Source organism: Notamacropus eugenii, chromosome 2 (assembly GCF_028372415.1).
Source record: "Notamacropus eugenii isolate mMacEug1 chromosome 2, mMacEug1.pri_v2, whole genome shotgun sequence".
In the NCBI taxonomy this organism is placed as follows: domain Eukaryota; kingdom Metazoa; phylum Chordata; class Mammalia; order Diprotodontia; family Macropodidae; genus Notamacropus; species Notamacropus eugenii.
In genome coordinates, this window is record NC_092873.1 from 312,701,161 (window position 1) to 312,715,441 (window position 14,281).

General features: G+C 44.0%; 1 protein-coding gene across 17 annotated transcripts in view; it reads right to left on the reverse strand.

Moving 5' to 3' along the window:
- The window catches only part of NF1 (neurofibromin 1), a 241,518-nt gene extending 234,818 nt beyond the window's left edge, over positions 1 to 6,700 (reverse strand). For 12 of the 17 annotated variants that reach the window (XM_072645004.1, XM_072645003.1, XM_072644999.1 and 9 more), the window contains exon 1: positions 6,304 to 6,700. In XM_072645004.1, coding sequence (XP_072501105.1) covers positions 6,304 to 6,363 — 60 coding nt within the window. In that variant the 5' untranslated portion in view covers positions 6,364 to 6,700. The remainder of the gene's footprint in view (positions 1 to 6,303) is intronic. The other 5 variants (XM_072645010.1, XM_072645008.1, XM_072645007.1 and 2 more) reach the window with 1 other exon arrangement.
- Between the last annotated feature and the right edge of the window lie 7,581 nt (positions 6,701 to 14,281).

Here is a 14,281-nt window from a genome sequence, read left to right on the forward strand (position 1 = left end):
GCTCATTTGATAGATGAGGAAACTGAGGCAAACTGAGGCAAAGAGGGCCACACAGCTACTAAGTGTCTGAGACCAGATTTCAGCTCAGAAAGCTGAGTCTCTGACTCCAGGCCTGGTGCACTATCCACTGAACCATCTAGCTGCTCATACACTTAAAAATACACACACACATATACATACATATGTAAATATATATTTACATACACATATGTAAATAAATATATATGTATATATATATTTAGGATAGTAATCAGAAAACAAAAAAGTTTGAAAGCTGGAAGATAAACTAGAAATCTATCAGGGTGATAAGGAAGTAAATCTGCAGCACTGAAAATGAAGACAATGTGGACTGAAAGGACGAATAGTAGACACTTAATGCTTGTCAATGAATGCTTCACAGGAATAAATAACAGAACTCAATAAAAGAGGGAGTTGGGAGTGGGGGGACAGCTAGGTAGGGCAATGGACAGAGCATCAGTCCTGGAACCAAGAGCATCTGAGTTCAAATCTGGCCTTATTAGCTGTACGACTCTGGGTACATCATTAAATCGCTGTTAAATAAATGAATAAAAAAGACTAAAGGGTGGTGAAAAAAGGGAAGAGAAAAAAGAGTTAGAGATGGTCCCAGGGCTTTTAGCCTAGGAGAACTAACTAATGCCCCTAATAATCACTGACAGAAACAGTATCATCAAAATAAAAGAATGCTTCCTTCAATCCCTTCACTTTATGGGCATGGAAACAGAAGCTAAGTGACTTGCAGCCTACCCTGGTCTAGAACTTGAGTCCCCAAGTCTCCAAGCCAAGGATCTTTTCCTTCTAAGGGGCCGCCTGCACTGTGGGGCCTTGGGGGAAGATTGCTGGATTTGGAGTCAGAAATCCTGGGGCCAACCCTCAGCTCTGCTCTCTGCTACCAAGCCTACCTTAGGTAAAATCACAATCTCTCTGTGCCTCGGTTTATTCCACTGTGAAATAAGGAAATTGAACAAGATGACTTCTAACCTCCTCACTCTAAATCCTATGGTCCTAATGGGAAAGAACAGCAATCTGGTGTGTGGTAGAGGAGATGCTGACAAATTTTCTTTTTGATATCTTGAGTCTGAGAACTCACAGGTGCTAGGGACAACTCCAAGTAAGGGGCTGGAGCACAGGTGAGAGGTCAGCTGTGAAGCTGGAAGGAATGGCTGAAGCCCAAGGCTGAGCTCATCGGAGGCAAGAATACAGGCCTGACAACTAGGGGCACAAACATCCCCAAGAGGAGACAAATAGTAAGGAATGTCTAAGAGGAGAACCAGGAAACTACTAGTGGGAGTGACTTTCAAGTAGGCCACAGTAACAAGGAGGGGAGAGCAGTTTCAGTAGAACTACGGAGGCAGAAACCAATGGTAACCCAGGTTAAGCAAAGTTAAGATAAAGGAAACCTCATCATAACTAGGAAAAAAATCTATAGAAAAGAAAAACTCACCATGCTAGAAGAGGTAACACCACCAGAGAAACGGAAAGTTAAGAGTACAGAGTGTACAGGATAATCATTTTTTTCTACTTTGTTGCTGTCCTTTGTTTTTGTTCAGCCCTGTCCAACTCTCCATGACCCCATATGGGGTTTTCTTGGCAGAAATACTGGAGAGGTTTGCCATTTGACAGCTTCTCCAGCTCATTTGACAGATGTCCTCATCTGAGGAAACCACGGTCACACAGCTAGTTAAGTGTTTGAAGCTGGATTTGAACTCTGGAAGATGAGTCTTCCTGACTCCATAGGTGGTGTTCTAGCCACTGTACCTAGCTGCCTAATTAGATAGATGGACAGATAGATAGATAGATAGACAGACAGACAGACAGATGGATGGATGCATGGACAGATAAGTGAATAAATAAAGACAGCATCTCTTCAGATCAGGGTTCTTAAGCTTTTCTGTGTCATGCACCATTTTGGGAGTCTAAGGAGGGCTATGGACAGGGTCATAATGTTTTTAAATTCATAAAATACATAGAACTACAAATGAAACCAAATTATTTTGAAATCAATTGTCAAAATATTTAAAAAAACAAGCTCAGAAACCACAGATTAAAAAGCCTAGGAGATGCAGAGGATTTTAAAGAGAGTAGTGGGATTATTTTTTTTCAATAGATGAGGTTTTTTTCATTGACTGTGAACTCCCTCTTCAGACTATGAGCTCCTTGAAGGTAGGGACTGGTGTTTGCCATTTTTACTAGCACACAGTAGACGCTTAATGCTTGTTAACTTGACTTTTCCCCCAGGCGCTAGCTAGCACTGATGTTTTCTTAAAAAAAAATCCAGGTAGGCTGATCAGTACCTGGCTCCTGATTGGCCAATCATCTGAAGCACCTTTCTTTTTTCCTGTATAAAGGCTATTCTAATTAGCATGTAATTTTATAAAAAAGGGGAATTGTCAAGTGCCATATTAATTATGAAAGACAGACAGACAGACATCCTGACCTAGTGCACATTAACTAAATAGATCCTTTTTTCCCTCAGTACTCATCATTTGACTTTCCTTGAATTGGACTCCGGCAAATGGATTCAATAAAGTTTTGGCTACTTCTTCCAATTTCCCAAGGAAAGACAACTTGAAATCCCAATTTTCCCATCCTCTCTTCAGAAATAACACAGAGAATGTGTTCTTATGAAGTATCCACTGAGTTGAGGAGTTAGCAGGCTTGCCTCAGGGCAGCCTCTGAAGTCCTTCCTTCCTAACTGGGCTGAGATTCGGACAAGCTAGAGCTCTCTCCTCAATTTCACAGAAATCTGAGGAACAACGACTCCAAGCAACAGACCCAGAGTCTAGGCTCAGGCATTTCTAACTCATAATACTTAACAAAACAAAACAAAAAACCACGTAAGCGTGAGGCCAGAACATGCACCTGTAGAATCCAAATTTCAAGACACCCATTTCTGTAGTAAAGTCTATTCCCTGCCTCCCCAGGGAGAGTGGGAGTTCTTTGAGGGTAGGGACTGTTGTTATAATTTGACTTAACCCACAGTAGGGACCTCATAAATACTTAGGGTACTGAAATGCCCAGGCTTCAGTAGATTACCTTCCCTAATCTAGAACATAATAAGGGTAAAAAAAACAACAACAACAAACCAGTATGTGGTGTTGTTTACCATGCCCTACAAATTGATTTTAAAACTACTCTGATGAACTGCAGAAAATAATGTCTCAAACGTTAAGGAACTGAATTCAATACATAAAAAAGTGGTGCAAATTAAAAGAACTCTGGTACTCTTTGAGACTGTTTCACCAAGTAGCAAGTAATAGCAATATAATTACAAACAGAAGACAATGAAATTCACACCACAAATGATTTAAGGGAAATGAGATCCACTTCACTCACAGATACTAAATATCCCTTCTAAATGGTCATCAATTTGATGACAAAAGCAGATTCCATCTTTAAATAAAAGAAACTATCCTTTCTTGGGTACTCAAATCTTAATAACTAGATAGATTTTACATATCCATATATAGATCTATATCTATGGATATCTATAAAATGTAAGAAACATCCCCCTCTAGAAGCCAAGCATTTTTTCTGGCTGTCCCTCAACACTCTCCCACCTCTACTCCCACTACTGACACCTCTGGTTTCCTTTAAGGCCTCATTAAAATCCCACTTTCTACAGGAAATCTTCCCTAATCCCTCTTAATTCCAGGTCCTTTTCTCAGTTAATTATTTCCTATTTATCCAAGCTTGCATAGAATACGTTTGTTTATATGTTGTCTCCGCCATTAGACTGTAAGCTCCTGCAGGGCAGGGACTGCCTTTCACTTCTAGAAATCTCTAGAGTTGAGCCCAGTAGTGATACACAGTGGGCTCTTAAGAAATACTGATTGACTGACTGAAATTGATTTAACTTTTTTCCAGAGGCCATGAAACATTTTGGATATTTTTTTCCAAAACACAAAATTTTCAGCAATACCTGGAAATGTTCAATATCTTTCTATAGTCATGGCAGACTATGTACAGACTGCACTCTGCCTAATGACAACGGAAACCTGCTCCCTGCAAAAGTCAGTTTTGTGGGTGATAAAGTTGAGTAACTCACATTTACAACGCACTTCACAATCTCCAATTCACAAAGCACTTTTCATGCAAATACCCAGAGAAAAGGTACAGTTTTGCAAAAAGAGACAAACAAATCTAAAGCTAAATAATTTGCTCAAGGTTCCTGACTAGAAAGCAGCCTTCAAACCCAGGCCTGGTAGTTCCAAAACCCAGACTCATTCCCCTCCACTCCAGCCTGGAAACTTAAAGGCAAGTGCTGACTTTCTCTTCACACCAGTACTTAGCCACTAAAAGGCTGCGTGGCCTATAACGATGAAGTGCCTCAGTTTCCTCACCCGAAAAATGAAAGCTGCTTCTCTCCAAGAGAATTATAAATTTAGGTGGCACTTTGTTGACCCTTCAGCAATAACTTTATTTAGGGCTTCCTAAAAATGATCCTTTTCTATGGGCACTCCCTGAAGTCAGCTAGCAAACTTTTAAGGGGGGGTAAAGCAAAAATCCAGGGAAGAACTCGCTTGATATACCTTCTCCTTCATTACACAGGAAAAGCAGAGAAAAATGCTTCTGTTTAAATAGCTAGAGCCCTTAACTTTTAACAGATGTTGGCAAGCGCGATTCCACAATACACATGACAAAGGAAACGACAAAGCCTCAGGCCTTTTAACACTGGGGACACAAAGAGAAACATTTTCTTGCATTACAGAGCACATAATCACAACCATTCGGTTTTTCAATTCCGAGGTCTTTTTTCCGGTGATACTTAAGGATATGCACAGGAGGTCAATAATTCAAGGTGAATCCGATAGAAATAATGGTGAAAAAAAAGAGAAAGAAACAGAATGCCTGCCTGGGCTGTCAATCAAAAGAGAAACTCTACTTTGGGGTGTTTTTAACGTAAGATAAAAATGAGACACATTGCAGGCTTTTCTACGAGTTAAATTTCCGTCGTCTATCCTAACAATAATAAATGAATTAAATGTAGCAACAATTTACTCCTCCTGATGGTGAAATCAGGTAAGATTAAGTCTGGGCTGGTGCTGCCTGGAGACAGGATGGAGGACTAGATAACTCTTGGAGATTTTCTTCTAGCCTCAAGATTTAGTCTATTTAGTTTCTTAAGTCGTCCCCCCCCCCCCCACTCTCTACTTCTTCCTCCCGCCCCCCCCCCCTTCGGATGGGTCAAAAACACTCAGCTCAGCAAAGAAATGTTTATCGATCACACACAAGAACTGCCCCCCCCCCCCCCAGTTTCATGTTTATTATACACAGTAAACACAACGGATTAGCTCAGCCTTTGACAATTTCCTTCTCCTTCGGGGCTCACACAGCTCAGAAAATCACCCCCTGGGAACGCTTCCGAGCCCCCCGGAGCAGCACTGGTCCTGGCCACCAGAGAGCCCAAGGACTCTCCGAGTGTGTGCCACTCCGGGAAAAGTCCCATCCTCAGCCTAGGGGAGTCCTCAAGAATTCTCAATGAAAGTGCTCCTGCACATCTAACAGATGGAAGCCGACACTCGGCCCCACTCCCACAGCACGCCGCAGCCGCCGGGGCTGTGGGACCCTCAGTGTTCCCAAGTCTCCCTCACCTCCCCCCCCAACCCAGATTCTCACTTGTGCGAGTAACGGCAATGGGGGGAGCAGGGACAAAGGAAGGGGGAAAACAATCCTGGGGGTGGGGGCGGGCTAAGGACCAAAGCCCTGGGGGAGATCACAGGCCGGCAGCGCGAAGCCCATCGTCTGTTCACTCAGCTCCGCCGGGGCTGGGGAAGGGGTGGTTAGTCTGTGCACGGGCAAAGGAAGGGAATCCGGCATAAAGTCAGGAGGGAACCCGGCCTTTATTCTTCCCTCTTTTAAGTAAGGAAGCAAAAGGGACGGCTCGGGGGAGGGGCGGTGGGGGGGTGCAATCCGAAGGGCCTGGGTTACACACCCTCCAACTAGGAGGAACACTGGGGAGACGGCAAGAAGGAAATCTTCCTCTTTGCTTACCCCCATTCAAAAAAATAGGAAGGGGGGGTGATTGAAACCAGATGGCTCGCCCCAGAAAGCCCCCCGGGTCACCAGCCTGCGCCCCCCGCCGCAGGGCTGCAAGGAAGGGGGCTGGGCTGGCGGGGCGCTCCGGCCCCGCACCGATCCCGGAGCCGGGAAGCGCCTACTACGTGCTCCAGACGGAACGTCCAGCCCTCCCGGGGCTCCCATTCCACCCGGGAGCCCTAGGGGCCCCGCCCCCGCCCCCAAGGAGGGGTCCCCCCGCCCTGGTCGCCTCGGCTGGCCCGTTACCTGCTCATCGAAGCGGTTCACCACGGCCTGGACCCATTCCACCGGCTTGTGCGCGGCCATGTCCGCCCCGCGGCCGGGGGGCTGGGGCGGAGGGCAGCAGGCGGAGGGCTCGAGCGTCCCGAAGCCCGGCGAGGCTGGGGAGGGGCCGGGGGCCCCAAGGGAGGGGGCCCGGGCGGGAGGCGCTCCGGGCTCCCTCCCGTGGGGGTGGGGGCCGCGGCCGGCGGCCCGCGGGGAGGGGGCAGGGGGAGGGGGCGTCGGCTGGCAGGCCGGGGGAGGGGGGAAGGGGAGAGGGGAGGGGGGAGCCCTCTGGGTCGCTCTCCCCACTAGCGCCGTCTCCCCTCGGCCATCCCAGCCCCAGACGCCGCCATGACACCCCACCGGAAGTGGGATCCTTTTCCACGGCCCGGGGAGAGAGAGAGAGAGAAAGCGAGAGCGAGCTAGCGACCGGAGAGGGGAGGGGGGAGCGGGGAGGAGGGGGGCGGAGCAGGGAGGAAGGCGGGGGGGAGAAGGGGGAGGGGACCCTGCCGCGCATGCGCCGGCGCCCGCCGGTTTCATTAATGAAAAAGCGAGCCCACCCGGGGGTGACGTCACCTCGCTCCTCTGGCCCCCGCCGGCGTGGGGCGCGCGCTCCGTTCGCTCCGCCCCGCACTTCGGGGGCTAGGCTGTGGGGCGGCGGGGCGAGCCCGGCGCTGCCATAGCAGACAACCCGCTGGTCGCCTTCCCCGAGCCTCGTTCCACTTCCCCTCCGGGCTTGCATTCCTCTCAGATCCGATTTAGATTAGAAATGGGGTGCTGGAGGGGCAAAGGGGGCATTCTGCCCCAGCCACTCGGAGATTTCCATGTCCCTTAACCTCCGCAGACTGTGTGTAAGCCCTCTGCGGGCAGGCACTGCCTTTGGCGGAGTGGGAGTGCCCACCCATTGGGCGCCTAATCAGTGCTTACTAATTGACTGACTGCTAATCCCAACCGCGCCTTAGCGCTGCACCCCTCACTCCCGGTAACTCGGCCAGGCACAGTCCCTTCTCTTCCCACAATGAAACTTAGTCCTTCGTCTAGACTGAAGGACCTGCGAGCCAACTACTCCTTTCTGCTAGAAAAAAAAGTAGGGATGGGAAATTTGAGGAGAGGAGAAATGCCACGAGAGGCTGAGCATCACCCAGAGAGTCATCTGAGCGTGGATTAGAGAGAGGATGGACGTCGGGGACCGCGGAACCCCACCTACTCATTTTGCAGTGGGGGAAACTGAGGCACAAGAGGGGCCAGACCAGCTGCCTAGCTAGGGTCGCAAAACCACTGAGCAGCTGACGCAGGCATTAAGCCCACCTCGGTTCCTAATGCTAAAACCAGTACCGTTTGTAAGGCACTTGACAAACCTTAGAGCAATACATAAACGCTGCTTATTATAACTGCAGAGAACCCGTCGACCTCTCTAAAGCAAGAGCACGGAAAATCAGGTGAAAGAAATCTAGGGTCTCCATATGCCTATGTGGAGCAGATGTTAAGAACGCTCTTGGACAAGACATGCAAGGGGAGGCTTCAGATGAATGATTAGAGAAAAACTGTTAAGAATCAGAATGGGTGTGGCAATATCTATCAATAGGCATTGGAAAATATATATGTGTGTTTGTGTATATACACATAAATGCACATACACGTATACATGTGTATATATACGCATGTGCACACACATATATGTATGCATGTGTGTATGTAGATGTAGGGAAAGATACATCTACTGATATGTACATACATATGTAGAATTACAAGGTGTCCCAAAAGTTTTAGTGCAGTCTAAAGTTATTAAGCTTAAAATAACAGCCAGCATTTATTTACCACTTAAAGGTTTGCAAAGAGCTTAACAAGCGTTCTATCTTCTCCATAATCCTGGGAAGTAGAGGCTATTATTATTCCCACTTTACAGCTGAGGAAACTGAGGCAGATCGAGTTTAAATGACTTGCCCAGATTTCCCACACAGACAGTGAAGTGTCTGAGACAGAACTTGAAATGAGGCTTTCCTGACTCCATCACTCTATCCACTGGCCACCTGGCTGCTTGTCTTTCCTCTTGTTCAGCATACAGTACGAGTATTAATCTTTTGTATCCCAGCCCCAACTCTCTTTCCCCCTGGAATTTACAAATATGTAATAACCACCTTAGAAATATTATACATATGACACTGCATTCTTTCTTAGTGAGCAAGAGAAGGGAGATAATTCAAAACTCAAAAATTTTTTAATAAAGTTAAAATACAAAGGTTCTTTTCAAAAAATAATCATAAAACTATTTAAAATCTAGCCAACTTTTTTTTAACCTACCTAGCCTCCTGTTACAAGGTACCCAGGAGGTTTTGGGGGGTGGGGTGGAGAAATCCAGATCTGTGATTTTACTGTTTTGGCAGCCCTTTATGAAGTAACCAACTTAATCAATGTTGTTGTTCAGTCATGTCTGGCTTTATGACTCCATCTGGGGTTTTCTTTACAGATACTGGAGTGGTTTGCCATTTCCTCCGCCAACTCATTTGACAGATGAGGAAACTGAGGTAAACAGGGTTAAGTGACTTGTCCAAGGTCACACAGCTAGTAAATGTCTAGGGCTGGAATTTGAACTCAGATTTTTCTGTCTCCAGGCCTGGCATTCTATCCACGTCACAACCTAGCTGCCCTAATTTCATCTTGTAATCTTAGGAATCTTCATAAAACACTGGGAAGATCATGCAGCCCTGAATGTGTTAGAAAGTGGTCCTGAACCCAGAAAGTAAAATGTATGAAATCAGCCTTCTACTCCTAGGTTTGGGTACCCTTTCTACATGGGGAGTATTGGAAATGCCTCCATGCCTTCAACTTAACAAGTATTTATTGAACACCATGTGTCCAGTCTGAGGCAGCCTGGCAGTGGATAATCAGTCTCAGAGTTAAAAAGACCTGGGTTCAAGTGCCATCTCTGCCACCTCCTGGCTTGTCCTATATACTATAGGTCACTTCACCTCTCCAATCTGCCTTGGAAGAATCTCTGACCTATGAAAGCTCCATCAAAAGGGGGCAGTGCAGTGGTAAAGTGGATAGAGCACTGACCCTGGACTCAGGAGGACCTGAGTTCAAATTTGACCTCAGGCATTTACTAGCTGTGTGACCCTGGGCAAGTCACTTAATCAATCAATTTGTCTCTGACCCTTACTGCACCAATGCAAATATGAGAACTATAGATCAAAGAACTCCAAGGAAAAGAAAGGATTAACAGCTGGGGACATAGGGGAAGGCTTTTCTCAGGCTTCTTGCAGGGAGCTAAGAATTCTAAGAGGTACAGATGAGAGAGGAATACTTTGCTGACTTGGGTGACCACCTGGGCAAAGACATAGTGTTAGGAGACAGATGAAGCTTCCTAGCCTGTACAATTCTTGTCCCTGTTGTTCTAGCAGTCCTCCATTGAACACCCTCCCCACCATCCTAGAGCCCTTCCCTTGTTTCTTAAGTACCAGCGTCCCACTCTGGCTATCCATTACTCAACAGATCACCATCCACGTCCAGTCATTGATATTATCAATGGTTTATTTGGAAACTTCTCCTGCCTGTCCTCATTGGTACAACCCGCCATGTGGATTTCTTTTGTCCTTTGGTTCATGCACAATTGTGAATCCTCAGAGATAATGGTGATTCATGATTCCTGGCCATTTAACACCACTTAGAGAATATTGGATTTATTATCCTGCCTTCTTAGAGAAAAGAGAATTAATTTTATGGCAGCAAGGAGTTTGGGAATGCTACAAAGTCTCTCCAGTTTGATCTGTCTTTGTCTCTTCTTGCTTCTCACTTCTAGGCACAACTTAACAAGCAGTGCCTGTGAGGCAACAAGTATTTATTAAGTGCCTACTGGATGCAGGGTCCATTGCTAAGTGCCAAGTAAACAAAGAAAGGGAGGGGGAGATCAGATATATGATAGAGAAATTGGAAAGAGAAAGAGATACGAGAAAGCAACAGATAGGTAGATGATAGATAGATAGATAGATAGATAGATAGATAGATAGATAGATAGATAGATAGATAGACAGATAGACAGATAGAGGAGGTAAATGATAGATGAATGAATATGTAGATGATGGATGGATAAAGATAATATAGGTAGATGATAGATAAGATGATTGGAGAGAGTTACAGAGAAAGTGATAGATGACAGCATTACTGGAGAGAGATACAGAAAAGCAATGGGTAGATAGGTGATACCTGTGAATAGGTAAATTTAAAATCCTTACTATAAACATGGAATTCTTCTTTAGGATTTCTATGATCCTGGTGGACACTTTACATGAGCTTATCACAGAATATCCAGAATGGTAGATGTAGAAGGGACATTAGAAATGATCTGGGCCCTTTCTCCTTTTAAGATAAGGACACTCAGGTTCAGGGATGTGTAGTTCATTGTCCAGTGGCAAAGCCCCGCTGCTAGTCTTCTAACTCAAAGATCAGGGCTCTTTCCATTATCCTGTATTTACTGACTTAGTATCTATGTTCAACAGATCCTTTATTCATCAAGTGCTGGCCTTAAAACCAGGAAGAACTGAGTTCAAGTCTCATCCTCTGATCCATGCTGTGTGACCCTAGGCAAATTACTAAGCTTCTCAGACCAATTCTCTAAAGCTAGAAGGTACACCAAAAGTGCCAACCTGCATGAGCAGAAGGAGTTCCCTCATCCGAGAGTTCCCTATACCAATTGAATTCGGTTCCAATTTCCCTACCCTCATGTGCAGAGTATTATGTAAGATGCTTAGGAAAAAAACAAAATTTAAATAAGCTACAGTCTCTCATTGAACAGTTACCCTCATAGTAATTTCTGTCATAAAGTCATGTATGATTTTAATATACATGTGGGAGGAATCTTAGAGGAACAGAACTTTGAAGACTGCATTTTATTCTACTGAGTCAAATGCTTTTTTAAAAATAAATCAATAAATACAAAACACAGTGGATCATATGTCCTCTACACTGCTCTGATTATGAAGTATGTGGTCTTCTGCAGAGAATCATCCATCAAAACTTGCCAACTCCTTTGTCATGCTTGAATCAGGGATGCCCTCAAGGTAGGCATATGGTATTTTCATAAAGATTTTTATAGAAGAAAAAGGGAATATGTATCAGTCATTATTTACATCTGCTTTGTAGTTAGTTTTTTTTTTCAAAATATCATCTGTGATCTTTTCCATATTTTGAGAATGCATTCATTCAAAAAAAAAAAAAGCATCAAGTGCCTGCTGCAGTCAGAACACAGATACAAAATTTGGGTAAGACATAGTCCCTGTATCCAAAGGTTTGAGTCTTCTGCGTTGACATAGCTTGAGAATCTATCCCTGTCTTTGAAACATCTTAGGGTGAATGGTGAAAACTAAAAAATAATTAATTAATTATTTTTACAAAGGTTGTTCTGACTTCCTAAAGGAAAAAAAAAAACACCTTAGGGTGAATGTTGAAAACTAAAAATAAATTAATTTTTAAAAAAAAGTTGTTCTGCCTTCCCAAAGGAAAAGAAAACATTTTAGGTCTTCTATTGCATCCAGGTGCCCTTCCTGAGGTCATTTTGTAAAGTGCTATCACCTTTTTCTCATCAAGTATAATAGGGACTGAGGTGGTGGAATCCAGACAGGGGTCTTCCATTAGGGGAGTGTGTACTCTTGTGCTCTTGCCAAGCCATAACTACTGTATCGGCCCCTCCAGGCTCTAGGCAATAAACTTAAGGTGCTAAACTATCTTTTCTCTACCACTATTCACTCAAGCTGCTATCATCCCTGCTCTCCCCATTGTTAGGAGCCTATCAGTAGCTTCCTAGTTCCATTTAACCACTTACAATCAATTAGCATTAACAAAGGGATAGTTACTGCAGAGAACAAAATATGCCAATGTTTTAGGGCATAGACTCCCCTCCACCACTGGGTCTCTGAGGAGTAGGGTCAAAGTTCTGCTCAATTCCTACATAACCTTGGTCACACAAATATCACATCTAAAGTTGGGTTGCTGCTACGAGTCCTTATTTCAGCTTTTGCTGGCCTGGGTTCAGAAGGCTGCTCTCATACTACCTTGCCCCTTGTGGTCTTGAAGCTGGGCTGGCTGCAATGAGCAGCTAGGAACCCAGACTCTGAGGCACCAGAGTTCTCTCATGTCAAGCTTTCAACCTTACTAGGTTGTGAGATTTCACTCTCTTCACCTAGAACAGGGGTTGGCAAACTATTTGAGGGCCAAATCTAGTAAGCCACCTGTTTTGGGTTTTTTTTCTGTCCCCAGCTAAGAACATTGTTGGGTTTTTTCGTTGTTTTTTTAAAAAACTTCTTTGAATACATTAAAGCCTTATTTTAAAATGTAAAAACCATACTTAGCTTGAGAACCATACAAAAACAGGCCACACGCTGGATATGACTAGAACAGAAAAGAGCAAAAGGCCAAGTTCTGATGCCTTTCTCTTGGGGCCTTAGAGTGGCAAAAGTCACTAAAGCTTCTCCTCTTGTCATGTGATCACTCATCAGGCACCATAACCAAAAAAGATACCCTGAGAGCAAGTCACTGATGTTGACAGGCCTTTTCAACTGCCTCCAAAGCTAGTCAAAGAAAAGAGTCGTTCTCTTCACCATGTGGTTAGGGGACCTGAATCAGTCACAAAATGTCAACGCATGCTCCGCAGGCTGGCACATCCCTTCTATGTCATCACATTCCTAGAAACAAGCTCCTTCCCATCCATCACATAGAGAGAGCGCATGAGCTTGTGTATGCACCAGACTGCAGCGACACAAATTGTTGCTAATACCACTATTAAACATTAGCAGATTTGTACTGTTTTGAACCTGTGAATTGTTCTTCCTCTGGTTTCATCTACAAATGTTCTCTGGCTCATCTTGACCTCATTGATGTTCTTGCCAGACAATTTCAAAAGCTTTTCTATTTGTGTGTGTGTGTGTGTGTGTGTGTGTGTGTGTATGTGTGAGAGAGAGAGTGATATAATATTACTAGTCCTCTTTCCATAACCTTACCCCATAATATTTTGCAAATGAGTATGTCCTCTAAATCAGATTTGTGCTCAATTTCCACAGTAAATATTTGTTAGCAAGATAGTTTCTTGGCTCTTTAGTCTGTTTGTTGTGATGACTGCTTGCCATAGATTACATTTCTCCAAGAAGCGAGGAGAATCAGACACAAATAGTCCATTCCTCATTTTTCAAAGTCTGTAGCTTAAGATTGGATGAGTAGTAATTTCATAAATCATTCTTTTTCTTTATCCTTTCTTTTTTATTTAGTGTCTACTTTGACCTTTGGTCTTAGCAATCTATAGCGATTATAATAGATACCACAAAGGAAAAATCACTATGCAACCCACTCTGTACAGGCCAGGTTAATACTTCAAACTAATATACAGGTAGGAGCATTCATTCTGGATTCTGGTTAAATCAGAAGCGGCATATTAATGAACTATTGGTAAAGATATGAATTGGTCCAGTCATTCTGGAAAACAATTTGAAATTATGACCAAAAAGGTTATTAAACTGAGTATATCCTTTATTCTAGAGCTACAGCTAGCAGACGTATATCCCATAAAGAGATCTAAGAAAGAGGGAAAGGACACAAACACACACTCTTTTTACACACATATACATACATGCATACACATACACACATACATATTCATATTCGTAGCATTTCAGTTGGTAGTAGTAAAGAATTGGAAACTAAGAGTAGTTAATCATTTGGGCAATGACTGAACAAACTGTGGCTTATGAATAGAATTGAATATTCTTATTGTGCTGTAAGAAATGATGAAGGGGATGATTTCAGAGAAATCTGGGAAGATTGCATGAACTGTTGCAAAATAAAGTGAGCAGAACCAGAAGAACCATTTATGCAATAATAAAAATACGGTAAAGACAAATAATTCACAAAGGCTTAATTTTTACAGTCAAAACAATGACTAATCACAATTCCAAAGGACCAGTGATGAAACCTGTTA